This window comes from Artibeus jamaicensis, unplaced genomic scaffold, assembly GCF_021234435.1.
Source record: "Artibeus jamaicensis isolate MK-2021 breed Jamaican fruit bat unplaced genomic scaffold, CSHL_Jam_final scaffold_474, whole genome shotgun sequence".
Taxonomy (NCBI): domain Eukaryota; kingdom Metazoa; phylum Chordata; class Mammalia; order Chiroptera; family Phyllostomidae; genus Artibeus; species Artibeus jamaicensis.
In genome coordinates this window covers 26,145,458-26,163,277 of record NW_026522046.1, presented here as the reverse complement: position 1 = coordinate 26,163,277, position 17,820 = coordinate 26,145,458, and the positions used below count along the sequence as shown (strand labels likewise).

Sequence of the window (17,820 nt, the reverse complement as noted above, 5' to 3'; positions counted from 1 at the left end):
TTTCCCAGAGGGGACTAAACATAAAACTTTAATCCTTTATGGAGATCTGTTTTTAAGGTTACTTAGCAGAATGACCAGAAAGAGCTATCAAACTGAGGTGTTAAATACTCTTCACAAATAGCTCCAAAATAACACTTCAGAAGCCCAGTAAAGAATCAAGAGACTCACCAGCTACTTTTTTTGCCATGACTTCTAAGTCCGATATAAAATTCCACCCACTGGGCTTGAGGGAAAGATGAGCACTTTAAAGGTAATCAGGGAAGGCTTAGACAATTGTAGTGATTCACACCAGATAAAATTTCCTGGCACATTGGATCTTTGTATATTTAGGAAGAGTGGTGTTGATATTAAATGGAGTTATGAGAGATTTGCTGCGTCTGACCATGGATTCCACTGACCTAAAGGAAATGTAGTTTAACAACAACAACAACAAAGTTTTGAAATCATATGCTAATAAATGCTCATGAAGTTCTAATCATGTTGTTTCGTTAAATAGTAAATGTTTTCCAGAAATAGGCTATTTCAAAGTACGAAAGTACGGTTTTGGTTTAAAAAAAAAAGATAGTAAAGCTCAGTTGTGAGCCTGCAGACAGATATACAAGTTCCAATAAAAATTCAGGACCCCAAGGGTACCCCCAGCTCTTGAATTATTTAAAATAAACATGTAGTGTTGTAGTTAAGTTTCAAAATGGTCCCTCAAAACTGATTATTCAAGGTACAGTCATTTATGACAAATATACTTTTAGAGCTGATTTTCACCATCTCAAATATCTGCAGAAAATTTTAGTTTGGGTATCTAGCAGTTGTGAATGAATTGGATCTCACAGTCAACCCAAAACAAGGTCAACAGCTTTTTTCCCACCTCAATATCTTTGCGTAGTTATAGTAAATAAGGAAAGAATTATGTTTATGCAAGAACAAATAAATAATGTAGTATGAGTTACAGAAAATGCTGAATCGCTTTAATTCCTATTGGTGTAAATAACAACAAAAACCTAATAATTTCTCTTTCAGAGGAAATGTCTCCCTGCCTCGGGCAGCCGTCTCCCACTCCTCTACTAACCAGTTACTTTAATGTGAGAAATTAATTTGCACCCAACCTGTGAGTGCCTTCACCTTGAGGGCAGAAGAAACACCAACTTTTAATGCATTTTTGCAAATAAATCATTACATTTTAATCACATAAGACTCTGTACAGACACACTCCCATGATTTATTATTGTTGGGCGAGTTTCCTCCTTCCTCAGCTTGAGATAACCAATTTTGCTACGTGGGGGTGTTTTAAACATAACTTCCTACGATGCAGACTTGTTTACTGATTATCTGTGATGATAACGACGATTACTAAGGCAATAACACTCCTCAGTCCCCACCTTTATTGCTTTTTGGTTATAAGGAAATCAAATAAGCAAGCAAGCAAAACCAACACCAAACAAAAAATTGGCGGCGTGACAATCTATTCCCTCGGCACTCCTAACGCCTGACAGCCTCCATCGATGCATTCGAAAGCTCGGCTGAAGCTGCCTGGCGCTGGAACCAGGAAGGCGCTGAGCTTAAACTGAGGCAAGTTCTGAGGACGCCGGCAGCACCTCAATTTGAAGCAACGTTTGCAGGTTTGTGGCGCTTGCAGGTCGAGGGGAGGTGTGACCCCGAAGGCAGGGGGCCAGGCGATGCCCCCATCGGGGTCTGGGTGGAGGCGCCCGCGACTGCGGTGCTCCGAGGCCCTGCTCTGGCGTGAGGTGGCGCGGGGCCTGGCTCGGGGAGAGTAGTCCTCGGCCGGGGAGTGGGCGGTGGTCCCAAGGCTTGCGGGGCGGCTCAGTGCGCATGCGTCACGCGCCCGGAGTTTTCTGACACTGGAGGTCGGAGCTGGGCCCTTTAGGGTGGTGGTAGGCCCTAGATTGTTCGAGGTCGCAGGCCTCAGGCTAAGCCCTCCGGCTGGAGGTGGTGAGAGAGTTAGCCTGCCCTTCGTCTCTTTCCCTGCTCACTGATCCCACCCCACTCCCACTGATTGCTGCTTTTGGGTTTTGGAGCGGGTCTTGCAGTAAGTGCGGGAGCGCTTTGTCACTATCCCTAAGTAAGGTGCTGGGAGAAAGATCGCAACCCGGTGCACCCTGCCTGCCCCACCCACTCTGCTGTCTGTACTTAAGATACACTTTTTCTTCTAGTTCCTCCTTTCGCCGCCCCCCACTATTACTCCGTGTTCCCACTGGTTTACTGAGAGGTGAGATAGTGCAGGGTGAAATAGACTTTCCTTCCTTAACGTAATCGCTGTAAGCTCTCAGTTTCCCTGACTTCAGGACTTGTGGCCTAGTGGGCTTAGACCAAGAGCACGTGGCTACCCTTAAACTGTTTACTTTGGTGAGAGGTTATAATGCACTATTACAAATGTTGACTGCTTTTGATTTTAGGTTAACTTTCAGTTAATTTCTATCTCAAAGATTATATATATATATACACATATACATATATATATTTTAAGATTTATCTTTAGAGGGGAGGGAGTGAAACATCAGAAACATCAATGTATGGTTGCCTCTAGTGAGTCCCCTGCAGGGAACTGGCCTGCAGGGAACTGGCCTGCAACCCAGGCATGTGCCCTGACTGGGAACGGAACCGCAATCCTCTGGTTCGCAGACCAGCATTCAATCCACTGAGCTGTACCAGCCAGGGCAGAGATTATATATCTTTAAATGCACTCTGGAGGCCTAATAATTTCTTTCCTTCCTTCCTTCCTTCCTTCCTCCCTCCCTCCCTCCCTTCCTCCCTTCCTTCCTTTTTTTTTTTTTTTGCATTGTCAGAATTAATAACCTATCTATGAATCAGCTAAACAGGTCCTAGGTAGCTAAATAAATTCAGATGTCTTGTGTTGTCACAAAAAATTATTCAAGTTGTCATCTTTGCACTTAGACATAAAAGCTCTAAGTGAAGGAGATAACACAAGCGTTCTCAGGTTTAAGGTCTGGAGCAGGTGATACAGCTGCTACCTTGTTGGGAAACTGGGTATCTTTTGAGAGTCCCTCTAGCCTTAGAGTCTAGCCTCACTTTCTTTGCAGGCAAAGATTTCCTGCTAAGTGGTAGCACTTTATTACTGTATGTTCTTTAATAAGAGGGCTAAAAATGTTTGAAACCGAAGAACATCAAGGCAGCTGGCACCTGTTAATTGCCTTACTAACTTGACCAGTCTCAGGAATGAGTTGTGTTATGAGTTGGAAAACTTATGTAGTGAATTTATTATATTAGATGTATAGATATATTTTCTGCTTTCATTTTCAGACCATTGGGGAAAAGTCCAATACGCTTAAAAAAAAAAAAGGTATGCTTCTCTGTACATTTTTGGTTGTTATGGGAGGAGTGTTTTGACAACTGTCTATCTGTTTTGAGTTTTGCTTAGTTCTGCTTGTTACGCTGAAATTTTACCTCAGTTCTTTTACTGACTTTGCCTGGTTCTATACTACTTTGTGGACACTTTAAGCTAAGTGGTATTAACCCCATTTTTACTTTTCTCTATCTCTTTGAGGTGGATTTTTCATAGAAATGACTGCTCTTTTTCCTTTTTTTGGCTAAGTGTCCAAGATCAAAAAAAGTTATAGTTTGATGAAACTAATGAATGAGTAATAGAGAAATGATTATAAGTTGTCATGTCCTCTAGGAATCTTTTTCTTTAACTGCCTCTTTTCTGAAAAAAAATTACTGTTTCTTATACCTTTATTAATAACTGGACAAAGGAACTACTTATGTATGCCTTTGAGCTCTCTTCTGAATGACCACATTTTGGCTCCATATCTTCCATCAGTTACCTAAACTTGGCAATAAGATGTTTTTGTAAATTAATGTCCTACTTCAGTCGTTACCTGTCTTGGCTTCAGTTCTGTCGTAGAAGTAGTTGGTTAAGATTAGAAACCAGGAGACTAAACCAGGACATACTAGAGCCTAGAGTGAGAACAGAAACCAAGAGCCGTAGGAGTCCTATCCCTATGTCTTTTCTGCTTACAGATTGATTGAAAAATTGTTAGCTGGTAGTGCAGTATTCCTAAAAATCTGTGCTCATGCATCATTGCTCTTACCAGAAAGAGCTGTTAATGTGTCTTTCCATGCATTGCACCTTACCAATGGAGGTAAATATAAACAGTCCTTTCTTCCTGGGAGTGTGAAATATAAATTGACCACCATGACTTGAATGAGCAAACATATTCATCTACATGGTAGGAACAGGATGGAAATCCAGAGTAAGTATGCAAGAATATCTCGGTTAGTGAATAAGAAAGAGTTCAGTACCTGTCATTGAAAGAGAAGACAATTTTGGATCTACTTCGGATTTGCTCTTAGTGTTTGCTTCCTTTTTTGAAAAAATATTTGAAGTTAATAAGTTAATAAATAAATATGGACTTCCTTTTTTGAATAAATATTTGAAGTTAACTGTAATAAATATGGTGACTTTTTGATTTGTCAGTAATTACTGAGATTAATTAGTATTTCAGTGTAATTTTTCTGAAATGTAAATATATCACTTAAAAATATTGATAGTTTTGTGACAGTGGTTTTTCAGCCTTGTTTTACTTAGCTCCTATAAAAAAAAATTTGTAGTCACATGTATACAGTATTGGAAAAGTTTTTTTTTGTGAGGTTTATTTATTTATTTTTAGACAGGGGAAGGGAGGGAGAACTAGAGGGAGAGAAACTGGACGTGAGTGAGAAACACTATTGTTGCCTTTCAACAAGCCCGCAACTGGGGACCTGCCCTGCAACCTAAGCATGTATCCTGACCAGGAATTGAATTAGCGTTTGTGGGACAATGCCCAATCCACTGAGCCACATTTGTCAGGGTAGAAAAGTATTTTTCTTATTAAGTTGTATTTAACACACAATATTATACTAGTTTCAGGGAGAAATACTTTAATGGCCTTTTCAGATAATTCTTTGACATCACTCCAAAACTTGACAAGTAGTAGTTTGTTAAAGATTGGTTGTAATGTGGTGTTTGAAACCATGTCAGTGACCTTTTCATACTCTAGTACAGTAAAATCTTAAGTTTGTCTTATACTCTGAATGGATTTTTTACCCATACATGATTCTGTGACATCATGCATTGACTGGCTGGAAAATACTGGTTCTTTTGAGTTATGCGTATCTTCTAAATATTGCTACTCTTCATTATAAAATACTTTTTAAAATCTCATTTGTTAATATCACCACTGATCTCATCAGAGACATCTTTTAAGTACTGGGAAGCTATTGTCTAGTGGTAGCAGATACAAGTTATCCAAAATTGTACTTTTGGCTTTAGAACTCAAGTTTTGTCATTGACAACAAATAATGTCAGTTTTTCTTGAAGCGAGTGAACGAACCCATTCGTTTGGAGAAAATGTTTACCAAATACACAAGTCTGAGTAATCACAGTTCTTTAAATAAAAATTATATTTCATGATAAAAGCAGCTAGTTCAACTTGCAATTCAGTCGCACAGATGCCTTTTCTCAAGATAACCATCATTCCTGAGTATGTAGAAGCACTTATGTGTATTTCCTATTTTATCACAGAATATTAAAAGATGTGTGCTCAATGGTTGAAATTCAATAAAATTAATGATTTTTGCTGCTTCATCAAGCACATTCTTAAATGAACAAGTGAACTGCCTCCCACCCCCCGTTTTTTTAGACTATTGCTATGAAGAATACAGTTAGTTATTGCTAGTACAGTTTGGTGCCATTGCCTTAAAACTGCTAAAGCACCAGCAGTTTTGCTTACTACTGCCTTTACATCATCAGTACAAAAGTCAGCACAGTAAAAAGGTAAATCATATTTTAGTATTATAATGAGGATAGTTTTGACCTCTTGGATCCCCTGAAGGGGCCTAGGGATCCTCAGGGATCTACTGACCCCATTTGGAGGACTGCTTTTATACTAGCATGTAAACTTCTTGATGGCAAGGATTTTTGTCTCATTCACTGACCTGTCCCTTGTACCTAGGCCCGCTGTCATCCTGGGGTGTTTTACCTATCTCTACTGTTAAAGTACGTCTTTCAGTCTGGCTTGTCTTTGTTGGTTTGCCGTTTGCTTTTGGTGGAGTGTGAGGTGTAATTTTGAGACTTTGCATATTTGAAAATGTCTTTATTTTGATTTCATATTAGATCAGTGATTGGGCTGGATATAGATTCTAGGTTGAGAAGCATTTTCACTTAGAATTTTGAAGGCAAATCGCCATTGTTTTTCTGTATTGCTGTTTAGAAGTTCAGTGCCTTTTATTGTAATTCCCCCCCCCTTAAAGATTTTATTTATTTATCTTTAGAGGGGAAGGGAAGGAGAGGGAGAGAAATATCAATGTATGGTTGCCTCTCACGTGTCCTTTGCTAGGAACTGGCCTGCAACCCAGGCATGTGCCCTGACTTGGAATCGAACCACAATGGTGTGGTTCATAGGCCCGCACTCAATCCACTGAGCTACACCAGTCAGGCCCCCATTTTTTCTCTTTAGAAGCTTTTGGGGTCTTCTGTATATTCCTGGTGTCTGAATTTCTATGTGATATATCTAGTGTATGTCTTTTTAAATTCTTTGCCCCAGGAATTTTACGTCCTATTTTTAATCTTTTTCTTACCATTTACTTTTTGTGAGTCATTTGAATTTACCATCTGATCCTATTTTTTTTTCTTTTTACAAATCACCATTTATTAAAATTTCAAGCTTTTTCTCCTGTTGTATGGACGTTCCTCCTATTGTTGTTTGCTGGATCATCTACTTAATATGTTTTTGAGGAAAAAACAGATATTTTTCCTTGAAGTTTTCTTCTGCACGTTCCTGATTTACTATGAGTTGTTTTTTTTTCTTTCTGTTTTGGTTTCTGTCTCTTATGATGAAGGTTTTTGTTGTACGATTTGTTATCCTTTTTTGTATAATCACTGAAAAGTTAAGAGAAAAATAGTTTACAAAAAAAAGTTTAAGGTTTGGGCTTATTAACTGGTGGGGTAGTTAATAGGGTGATTGGGTAAGAGCCTGGCTGTTTTTTTGCAGGGGTACCTTGAAATATTTGTAGTATATCTTTCGGGTATGGTTCATTGTTTCCCTAGGTGAATCCTCTGCCAGAAATCTTGGATCCAAGCACACGGAGGGCTACAGTATTTACCATTAGCTATAGATTTTCAAGTAATTCCTCTAACTTTTTAAAATTTAGCATCTGTCTGTCCTCTTTTACCTTGCACCGGGACCTGGCGCTTTATTGTTCTGTCATTTTCCCCAAGTTCATCACCTCTCCTAGGTTTGGGGATGAGTAGTCACTGGTCTGGTTTGAATGGGGAAGGGGGCCTGTGAGGTTACTCCCTTTATATAGACTTTTAATCAGTTCCCTTGTTCTTTAGTTCCATACCTCATTGTACCCACTGCGGTAACTAACGTGTCTTAAATTTCTGGTCCTTTCTGATTTTTGCTATGTAAATTGGCTTTTGTCATGTTGGAATTCTCTGCAGTTGCTTGATGTTCAGCTCTTTTAGCTCAAATTCTCCATCTGTTTTTCATTTGCTAAAAATTGGTTGATGAATCTTATCTTCTGTTGTCTCTATATCCTTGTGAATTTATACTGTTTTTATCTTTATATTCTCATTTTAGTATTTTAACAAGATAATGAGGACGTAAAAGCTCATGTTAAATGGTTATGTGTGGGTAAAGAAAAATTTTAACTGCTTAAAAGTGAAAACAACAATGGAAGAAAAATCCAGGAAATAAGAACACTTGGATGACCATTATCACTCAATTATGTACAAATTCCATAGTGGAAATAAACACATACACACTCACACTACCACGGTTATTTATAATGGATATATGGATACCCATGTGAGTATTATATATACATGTTTAAATGTATGTATATATGTACATGTATACTAAGTAAAGCTATAATTTCATAATCATAGCATTTTGAAGCTGGAAAGGATCATGGTGATCTTTTATTCAGCGCAGTTTCATTTTCCAATGAGGAAACTGGCTTAGATATGCTAGCGATTTGCTGAAAGTTTCAAGATTAACCCTTCCCAGTGTTTTGTTGAACTGTGAAATGGTAGGAATGTGAACATCTCGGAGGTTCCGAAGTATATTAAAGTCTAATTCTGGCTCTAGGTAAAGAGCATAAAGTTTTGAATTGAATCCTAACAGCAGTTTTCAATTGGAGTCAGGGAGGAGAAAGTTCACCCGACGGTTCTGAAAACTGCACTATAATTTAACGTACTGCTTTGTTTAAAGTAATGGTATTTAATTTATTTTGAATGAATACTAAAGGAAAGTGAGAGATTTTTCTTATTCTGATCCATTACCCACTGAAATCTTAACACTAATAGGATGGATCTTGCTTTTATATGAAATTGAAAGATAACTAGTAACTGTCAATAAAAAAATAAGATTGCATATGAGAATCTAAAGGCTTACTTTAAAGTAAGATGAGTTTCTTATTAGCTAAATATAAATGGTAAACTTATAATTCCTAAATATAAAAACCTTATGTTTTAGTTCTGTATGTTTTTTCTTTTTGTATACTAAATGTACAGATATTACCATAACCATATAGAAAATAGTCAAAAATTTCCTAGTTTCATCACTTAAATATTATCAGTTTTGCCAACTTCAGAGCTTCAGAGCTTTTTGCCTTTATTCATATGTACATATTTTTAAATTGTCTCTATAGATATAGTTTTAATAATGGTATAATGGATGTCTTTGTGATTGTCTTTTTTTTTAAGAAAAACTTTTCAAATACATTCTTAGAAGTAGAATTGCTCTATCAAAAAAGCATCAACATTTTTATGATAATTTATGTAAATTGTTAATTGCTTTCTGGAAGGATTATACCACCACTTTATGTAGACACTAGCAGTATGAAGAGTTGACTGACTTCACTATAACCTCATCAACTTTGGTACTTAACATTTCCTCTCCCAAATTTTATAAGTTAAATGATGATGGTATATTATTTCATTTTTTACTTAGTTGATGACTAATGACTTCTTATGCACTTAAACATTTAGAATTTTCAGTTAGAAAAATGTAAGTCTAAACGATAGTGAAATATGTTTTATCTTAAGGGAATATTTAAATGATTAGGTAGTTCATATCAAAACAATATTATATAATTAATGATTGATACAACTTAAAATGTAAGAATTATTACAATGAGCTGTCCTCATTGATTCCTTTGAAAGACATTTGAAAAAATTTAGGACAAATTTAAGTTGTTCATAAATTATAAAAACAATTGATATCTTAGAAGACTGTAATAGGGCTATTTTAAATACCTCCATGAAGAAGCCAGGTACATTTAAAATTCTACTTTAAGACTTAAAAAATTTTTATAAAATTTAAAAAATTACTGTATTAAATTTCATCTATGGTGCCATATGTTAGTAATAAATTTTCTTTGAATTTAAACTTGTAGAAATGGGACGTCGTTCATCAGATACCGAAGAAGAAAGCAGAAGCAAGAGAAAAAAGAAACACCGTAGACGGTCATCTTCAAGTAGTTCTTCAGATAGTAGGACATACAGCCGAAGGAAAGGTGGGAGGAAATCAAGGTCAAAGTCAAGATCTTGGTCCAGAGATCTTCAGCCTCGCTCACATTCTTATGATAGAAGGTGCCTTTCATAATTTTTACGTATATAGTAATGAGATAACATTCTCTAGTTGAGAGTTCTTAAATTTTTGTACTTTTAATTTTTCTGGGTAAAATCTTTTTGTTTTAGTAGTTAAATATTTATGAGGGTCAAGACCCAACCTAGAGGTGCTTTTCTTTTTCCCAGGCCGAGCCCATGAGTTCAGTGTTTCCCTCCTTTGTCTATTCTTTGTAGACAAGTAGTATACTAGTGTATAGTTCTGCTAGTAGTTTTACTAGGATATAGTTCTACTTGTTCTGTAGTTCTTTATATTGTCTACTAGTACAGTACTTATATTCTACAATATTATCTGATAATATTTGGAAGGATTGTATACTATTTAACACCCCTAATATCTTAATTTGTACCTGATTCAATCACTAAATTATGAAATCAATCGTCTCATTGTTCAAGAGGAGTAACATTTTGTCTCTCTTTGCTTTTAGGAAGGTGTAAGACAGTAAAAATGAGGCATTTTTTTTAGAATCTGGATGATTTGTCCTTAATGCTCATACACTTTTTAAAAATAGCAATGATATCTGATTATATCTTATTTCAGACGCAGGCATCGATCAAGCAGTAGCTCCTCTTATGGCTCTAGAAGAAAACGAAGTCGAAGTCGTTCAAGGGGTCGAGGGAAATCCTATAGAGTTCAGAGATCTAGGTCAAAAAGCAGAACGAGAAGGTATGCCGTACCAGATATTTATTGCTTTGTAAACACACAGTTCCCACATTTAGTAACCTAAAGCAGTAGTCACTTATTTTCTCGTGATTTTATAATTTTGACTGGGCTCAGCTGGCAGCTCTTTTGCTGTTCTCATTTGGGTCCCTTCTGTAGTTACCTGACAGCTTGACTGAAACTGAACGGTCCACTGTGGCCCCATTCTGGCCTTCGGTGCTGGCTGTTGGCTCTTGTCTGGGGTGCTTAGTCTTTCTGTGCTTTCTCATCCTCCAGTAGGCCAGGCTGGGCTTTTTCACATGATGGAGGAAGTATTTCAAGAGGTACGAGCAAGGGCAAATATGCAAGATCTCTTACGGTCTAGCCTCAGAAGTAATCCTGTGTGATATGGAGTAAATGTTTGTGTTCCTCCCTAAATTTGTACATTGAAGCTCCAACATAACTATATTTGGAGAAAGGGTCTTTTGGGGGATAATTAGGGTTAAATGAGGTCATAGTGTAGGGCCCGAATCCAGTGGTGCTGGTGGCTTTATAAGAAGAGGAATGGAGAGAGACATCTGTTTTATTGTTGTGCTCAGGGGCCAGTAATAGAGAAAATAGCCTGACTGGAAAGAGTTGTATATTTTGGCAGTAGTTGAAAAAATGGTTGAATAGGATGGGGACTATGGATATTGAGGGACTTGATAAAAGTATGCATTCAGAAGTTATTGGAAGCTTTTGAGCAGAAGAGCATTAGGGTAAAACAGGAATTCAGTAAGGTCAGCTTCTTTTCTCTGCTTAGATCTTGTATTATTAGGTTCTAGTCCTGGGAGTATATTAGCAGTCTGATTTTGTTATCTAGGCATAAACGTTTATAAATTTCTGTATGAATCTGAAGTTGGGTAATAGTAATACAGTCCAGATGTTTAGCCTTTCTGACCTTCTATTGTTTAGACTCAGTGTTCTCTCCTTGGTACACACTCCAGGAATAAAGCCGCTCTGTATTACCTGCCTTTGTTCTCTATACATATTCCTGAGTTGCTAGCTTTGTTTTGTTGAGCTTTCCTTCAGTTACTTGCAACCTTTCAATTCTCTTCTTTCTTAAATCCTTTTGATTTTTACTTTTTCCCTCTTTAATTTTCTTCTTCATTAAATCCTTATTTGATTTTTACTTTTTCACTCCCAAGTCTAATTTAATCCCTCCTTTCTTTTACCTACCATCATCACATGGTGGCGCCTAATATGTAACAGTTATATTATGAATATTATGGCTTTGTTATGCTCATCTATTATAAACCTTTACCTGGGGAATCTCTTGGTACCTAGTGTAATTAATGCCTGGCTTAGTAAACATGCCATGATTGATTGGATCATTAATTGGAGGATGAAGTTAGGTAGAGAGCTGGTTTTTGTAGTAAGGAAAAGTTTTATTGATTTGTAGAAGGAAAGCTTTATTTTGGATGTATTGATTTGTCTAAAAGGAGACTGATTACCAGAAAACAACTTCAATTGAAATTTCCTGCCAGTGGGAATAGAAATAATAATCCATGCTTTTGTGTGTGTTTTCCAGTTTATAGAGTATTTTCACATACCCAGAATCAGTTACCAGTAACAAGAATTTGATTAGGAAAACAGAAGCCAGTGAATTCCAAACAACAGGATTTTAACACAGGGAATTAAAGGCTCATATAATTTTTGGAAGGGTTCAGGGAATTAGGGAAGCTGTCACTGATTATTTCAGCCTGAAGCATTGAAATTGGTTAATTTCTCAGAATTCACTGGAACTCTTAAGAACTCTCTAGGTTTGTTGCAACAGAATGGGTGGTTATGAAGAAACTACCCACCTGGAAGCTGCTTCATCTGCCCAACTATGTACCTACAACAGCCTCCAGAGGGAAATCTGGAAATGTTAATTTCTTTTCTTTTGCAGTACAAGGGAGACCTTAAAAGTAATGGCTGTAATGTGTAGTCAGCAACAGACTATCCAGTATGGTGTTCAGTAATCTGCGCTTTCTAACTATGTTAGACTGTCATGCAGGGTAATAACTTTATTTTGTATTTGAGGAAACAACTTCAGAGCTTATTCAAAACAGCAACTTCTCAGCCTCTTGCAGGGCCACTTCTGCATTTAACTACAATAACTGAATAATCTGGAAACACTGGAAAGTCCTAAATTTTTGGAAAATAAATTATCCACATCCTATATCCTAAGCACGACATTATTTTGGAAAATATATTTTAGGAATTTATTTATCAAAATGTTTAAACTGAGTTTCTAAATCTTGATGTAACAAGAAAATGGAACAACTCATTCTTTGAACAGTTTAGTTAATCCAGGCTTTACTTTAAATAGAGAACATGAAAATAATGAATTGTCCATAGAAAAAGTACTATATGACTTTAAATCTGAAAGTGTGTTGTTAATTATTTCTGTGCTTATTAGTAGAAACAAATGATTCCAGTCATGGAAAGTCAGAGAAAACTTGGTTTTTACAGGTGTTAAAAATAAATGAAAGATGAGGCATGTTCTGGGGGTGGCAGGAGGAGGGGAGTCAAGTGTGTGAAGTTCGATGGAGTTACCATGGGTAAATTAGAGGAATAGGAGATTATGCTGTTTAATATATCAGTTTTTATGATCGACTCACATCGTGACGTGTATCATGTCGCTTTTGCAACAGTGAGAAAACTCCTATTATGTACGGTGTGTTTACTTATTTCCTCAATTGTAGAATACACAGAAGATAGTTTCAGAATTGCTGATATATACCTCTGTGAAAAACAAACTTATAAACTAGAGTTTAATATTTTATAGTTATTTTTATCTTTACTCTGGGGTATGTAGTTCTCCTCCCCACTTCATTATAATTGGTTTTTTTTTTTTGAAGAGGTAGTTTATTTGTTTCTGTTTATGTTTCATTGTAAGTTTTTTTATTCCCCCAAAGTTTGAAAATTTTAGTTACTTATTTGTTATTGCAAAAGACAGCACTACACTGAAAGGTGTACATGGAAGTATCACCCCCCCCTTCTGTCTTGTTCCTAACCACTCCCTAGGTCACCAGCCCTATTGTTTTGGTGGCTTAGCTTTCCTTTGTTTCTTTGTAAACAAAGCAGTAGTTATATCGATGGCATACTGTAGATACTCTTGCACTTTGCTTTTTTGTTTTTGTTTACTAACCTATCTTGAAAATCACTCTTTATTAATTAATAGTAATTTTACTCATTTTTTATGGTTGCTTAGTACTTCATTGTGTGAGGTATCATAATTTTTTAGCCCATTTCCTAGGTATGAGCATTAATAATACCACCAATATTTTGCAGTTACTAGAAGCTGCTGTTACTAACCTTGTGCATGAGTATTTTTATATGGTTGTACATTCATGGTAAACTTCTCAAAGTAGGATTGCTGGATCAAAAGGTAAATATTCGGCCCTGGCCTAGTGGCTCAGTTAGTTAGAGCGTTGTTTCTATAAGCCAAGGTTGTCGTTCAGTCTCCTGTAAGGGCACATACAAGAAGCAACCAGCTTGCCCCAGCCAGGTGGCTTGGTTGGAGCAGCATCCCTTAAACTGAAAGGTTATGGGTCCAATCCCTTGTCATGGAATGTGTCTGGAAGGCAGCTGATGGGTGATGTTACTCTTGTATTGCTGTGTCTCTGCCTCTCTCTCTCTCTCTCCCCCTCCCTCTTCTCTCCCTACTTTCCCCTCCCTCTCTAAAATCAATAAAAACATGTCCTCAGGTGAGGATTAAAAAAAAAAGAAGTAACCAGTAGAATGTGTTGTTACTTTTAAATGTTTGCCAGTATCACAGGTGAGAAATTGTACTTTTGTGTAGTTTTAGTTTTTCTTTTTCTTATAAGTGAGGTTGACCATCTTTTTGTACGTTTGAGGGCCATTATTCTTTTTTACATGTGAACCTTTTCTTCATGTCTTTTGGCTTTTCCATCTTTTTTTCTTCAAGTTTTAAGAGGTACTAGATATATTACTCCTTTAGCTGTGATACATATACATATAGCAAATATTTTCTTTTAGTTTTTCAGTTGTCTTCTGACTTTGTTGTGTTGGCTATACAAAAGAGTTTTTTGTTTTATGTGGTCATATTTATCATTCTTCTTTCGTCACATTTTCCTTATAATCAGAATGTAGAGAAATAGTTTTCTTATATCCAGGAGATACAGAGGAATACACTGATGTGTTTTCTGTATACCTGATTGTTTGATTTTTTTACAGTGGCATCTTTTATATATTTGGATTTATTCTTTTTTTAAAAATTTTTTGGAATGACATTGGTTAATAAAATTATGTAGGTTTCAGGAGTACAATTCTATAATTTATCATCTGTATGTTGTGTAGTATGTTCACCACCCTAAGTCAAATTTCCCTCTATCACCATTGGGCCTCCTTTTACCATCTAGATTTCTTCTTGGCTGTGATATGAGTTGTGGACCTCCCCCCTCTCCCATTTGGCTATTATATCACCATTTATTAAAAAGTTCATCTTTATCCCAGTTGTGATGCTCCTTTTATTGTATAATATACTAAATTTCATTAGTACTTGGGTCTTTTTCTTGACTTTATATACATTCCACTGCTCTGCTTGTCTGTGCACTAGTGTCACACTTAGAGGAACTTTACAGTATATTTTAATGTTGTATAGACCTAGTTCGCCCTTTCACTTTTAGCTTTTCTTTTTCAATATTTTCCTGTGAACTGTTTATTTTTTCATGTAGACTTTGGTATTAACTTATTTAGATTCAGTTAAAAAACTTGTTGGTGTTGTTATTAAGATTGTATTAAACTTAAAAGCTAAGGAGGACTGACATCTTTATCATGTTGATTTGTTCTAAAAGTAAAGGGATGGTTTTCCATCTGTCCTCGTTTTTTAATGTTCAGGAATGTTTTGAAGTTTTCCACATATATATAAATTTTACTCATTTCCCGGTAACTTTATTCCCAAGTATTTTAACTTTTTTATTGCTATTATAAATGAGGTCTTCTCTATCACTATAATATCTAGTTATTGTTTCTATATGTGAAGTCTACAGAAGCTAATTTATTTTTTTCCCCAGCTTTATTGGGATATAATTCACATTTAACATTATGTAAGTTTTAAAGTATACAATCAAAGTGTATTGATTTGATACACTTACACACCGCAGAATTATTACCACCTTAGTATTGGCTAACACTTCTATCACATCACATAAACACCATTTTTTATTTTTGTGGCAACAGCATTTAAGATCTTACTTAGAAACTTTCAAGTATGTATACAGTGGAATGCTAATAACTATTATCAACATGCTATACACTGGATTCTCAGAAGTTATTCATCTTGTAACTGGAAGTTTATACTCTTTGACCCAATTGCCCCACTCCTTAGCTCCCAGTAAATAATACCACCAGTCTAGTCTTAGTTTCTGAGTATGGCTTTTTTTAGATTCCACATATAAGTGATATCATGCAATAATTATCTTTCTCTGTCTGACTTATTTCACTTAACATCATGCCTTTGGTGTCCATACATGTTGTTGTAAATGATGGGATTATGTTCTTTCTTGGTTGAATAACATTCTGTTTTCTGGTGTGTGTGTGTGTGTGTGTGTACTACATCTTTCTTATCCATTTATCTGTTGACCCAGATACTTAGATTTTTTCCATATCATGGCTGTTGTGAATAGTGCTGCAATAAATATGGGAATGCAGATACTGCTTTAAGAACCTATTTTCATTTCCTTTGAATGTATACCCAGAAGTGGGATTGTTGTATAAGGGTTCCCTTTTCCTCACATCGTTACCAACACTGGTAATCTTTGGTCTTTCTACTGATAGCCATTCTAGCAGGTGTGAGTTGATATATCTTACTGTGGTTTTGATTTGTACTTTCCTGATAATTAGTGGTGTTGAGTATCTTTTCGTGTACCTGTTGGCCATTTGTATCTTTTCTTTGAAACAATGTATGTTCATATCCTCTGCCTATTTTTTAATTAGATTGTTTGTTTGTTTGTTTGTTTTGCTATTGTGTGGGGTTTTATATATTTTATTTTTTTTCACATTTTCATTATGTTATGCTTTATTATTTCAGGAAGGATACAAAGGCACCTGAAACACAAAAGAAAAGATTTGTGACATATTTGGAGAAGGTGCTGTGGTTTTATATATTTTAGATACTAATCTCTTTTTTGATAAATGACTGGCAAATATTTTCTCTTATTCAGCAAGGTTGGCTTTTCGTTTTGTTAATTTGATTTTTACTTTTATTGCCTTTGCTTTTTGTGTCGAACCCTCCAAAATTGTTGCAAAGGCTGAAGTCAGGAATACTTCATTTTTTTTCTAGGAGTTTTATGGTTATAGGTCTTATATTCTTGTCTTTATTCTGAGTTGATTTTTGTGTATGGTGTAAAATAGTGGTCCAGTTTTACTCCCTTGCATCTAGTAAAGGGAGTAGCTAGTTTTCTCAGCATCATTTATTAGAGACTCCCTGTATATTCTTAGCTCTTTTGTCGTAAATTAGTTGACCTTACATGTGTGGGTTTATTTCTGGGTTTTTTATTCGGTTCCATTGATCTGTGTGTCTATTTCCATGTCATTCCCATATGGCTTTGATAACTACAGCTTTGTAATATAGTTTAAAATCAGGAAACATAATGTTTTAAACCTTTTCTTCTTTCTCAAGATTACTTTGGCTATTAGTGGACTTTTATGGCTACATACAAATTTTAGGATTGTTTGTTCTATTTCTAGGAACAGTGCCATTGGAGTTTTGATAGAAATTGCTGTGAATCTAGATAGTATGAATTTTTTAAAGTTTATATGCTACTACTTTACTCAGTTCTTTTTGAGTTAATTTTAGCATTGATTCTCCTGAGTTTATCAGATATACTATCATATCATCTCTAAATAAAACGTTTTAGTTTTCTAATTCTTGCTTTTCCTTTGTCCCATCTATTTGACGGCCTTCACCGCCAGTAAAATACTGATTAATAGTAAAGATGATATCCATCCCTGTCTTCTTCCAGATTTTAGAGTAAATATCTCTAGTGTTTCCCGATTAAACATGCTTGCTCTAGGGCTAAAGTATATATATTTCTTTGTGTTAAGAAGGGGTCAGTCAGTTCCTTTTTTTCCAGGAATGAATATTGAATTTTGTTGAAGGCTTTTTAATTCACGTGTGGACATAATGAAAGAACTAATCTTGTATTTCTGGAATAAATGTCAGTTAGCCCTAGTGTATCATTTTCTTAATTTAGTGTGGCATTCTGTTCGCTATTTTAAATACTTTTACATTTAAATACTTTTACATCATATGTGATTTCATTTTTCTTCTTTGTATTTGTTTATCAAGTTTAGGTATCTATCTTTGTTTCATAAAGAGAAGTGTAAGTTTTTCTTCATTTTTGATGTTCTCAAACAGTGTGTGGAGAGTTGGGACTATCTGCTCTTTGAAGTTTTGTTAGATTTGTGAAATCATCTGAGTGTGGTGCTTTTTTGTTGAGTGGCTAATTGACAACTTTATTTCTTCAACAGAAATTGATCAATT

General features: G+C 35.8%; 1 protein-coding gene across 1 annotated transcript in view; it reads left to right on the top strand.

Moving 5' to 3' along the window:
- Positions 1–2,005: 2,005 nt before the first annotated feature.
- Positions 2,006–17,820, top strand: part of RSRC1 (arginine and serine rich coiled-coil 1) — a 321,547-nt gene continuing 305,732 nt past the window's right edge. Inside the window, exons 1-4 of the mRNA XM_053657700.1 lie at positions 2,006–2,041; positions 3,274–3,312; positions 9,413–9,610; positions 10,188–10,313. Coding sequence (XP_053513675.1) covers positions 9,417–9,610; positions 10,188–10,313 — 320 coding nt within the window. The 5' untranslated portion in view covers positions 2,006–2,041; positions 3,274–3,312; positions 9,413–9,416. The remainder of the gene's footprint in view (positions 2,042–3,273; positions 3,313–9,412; positions 9,611–10,187; positions 10,314–17,820) is intronic.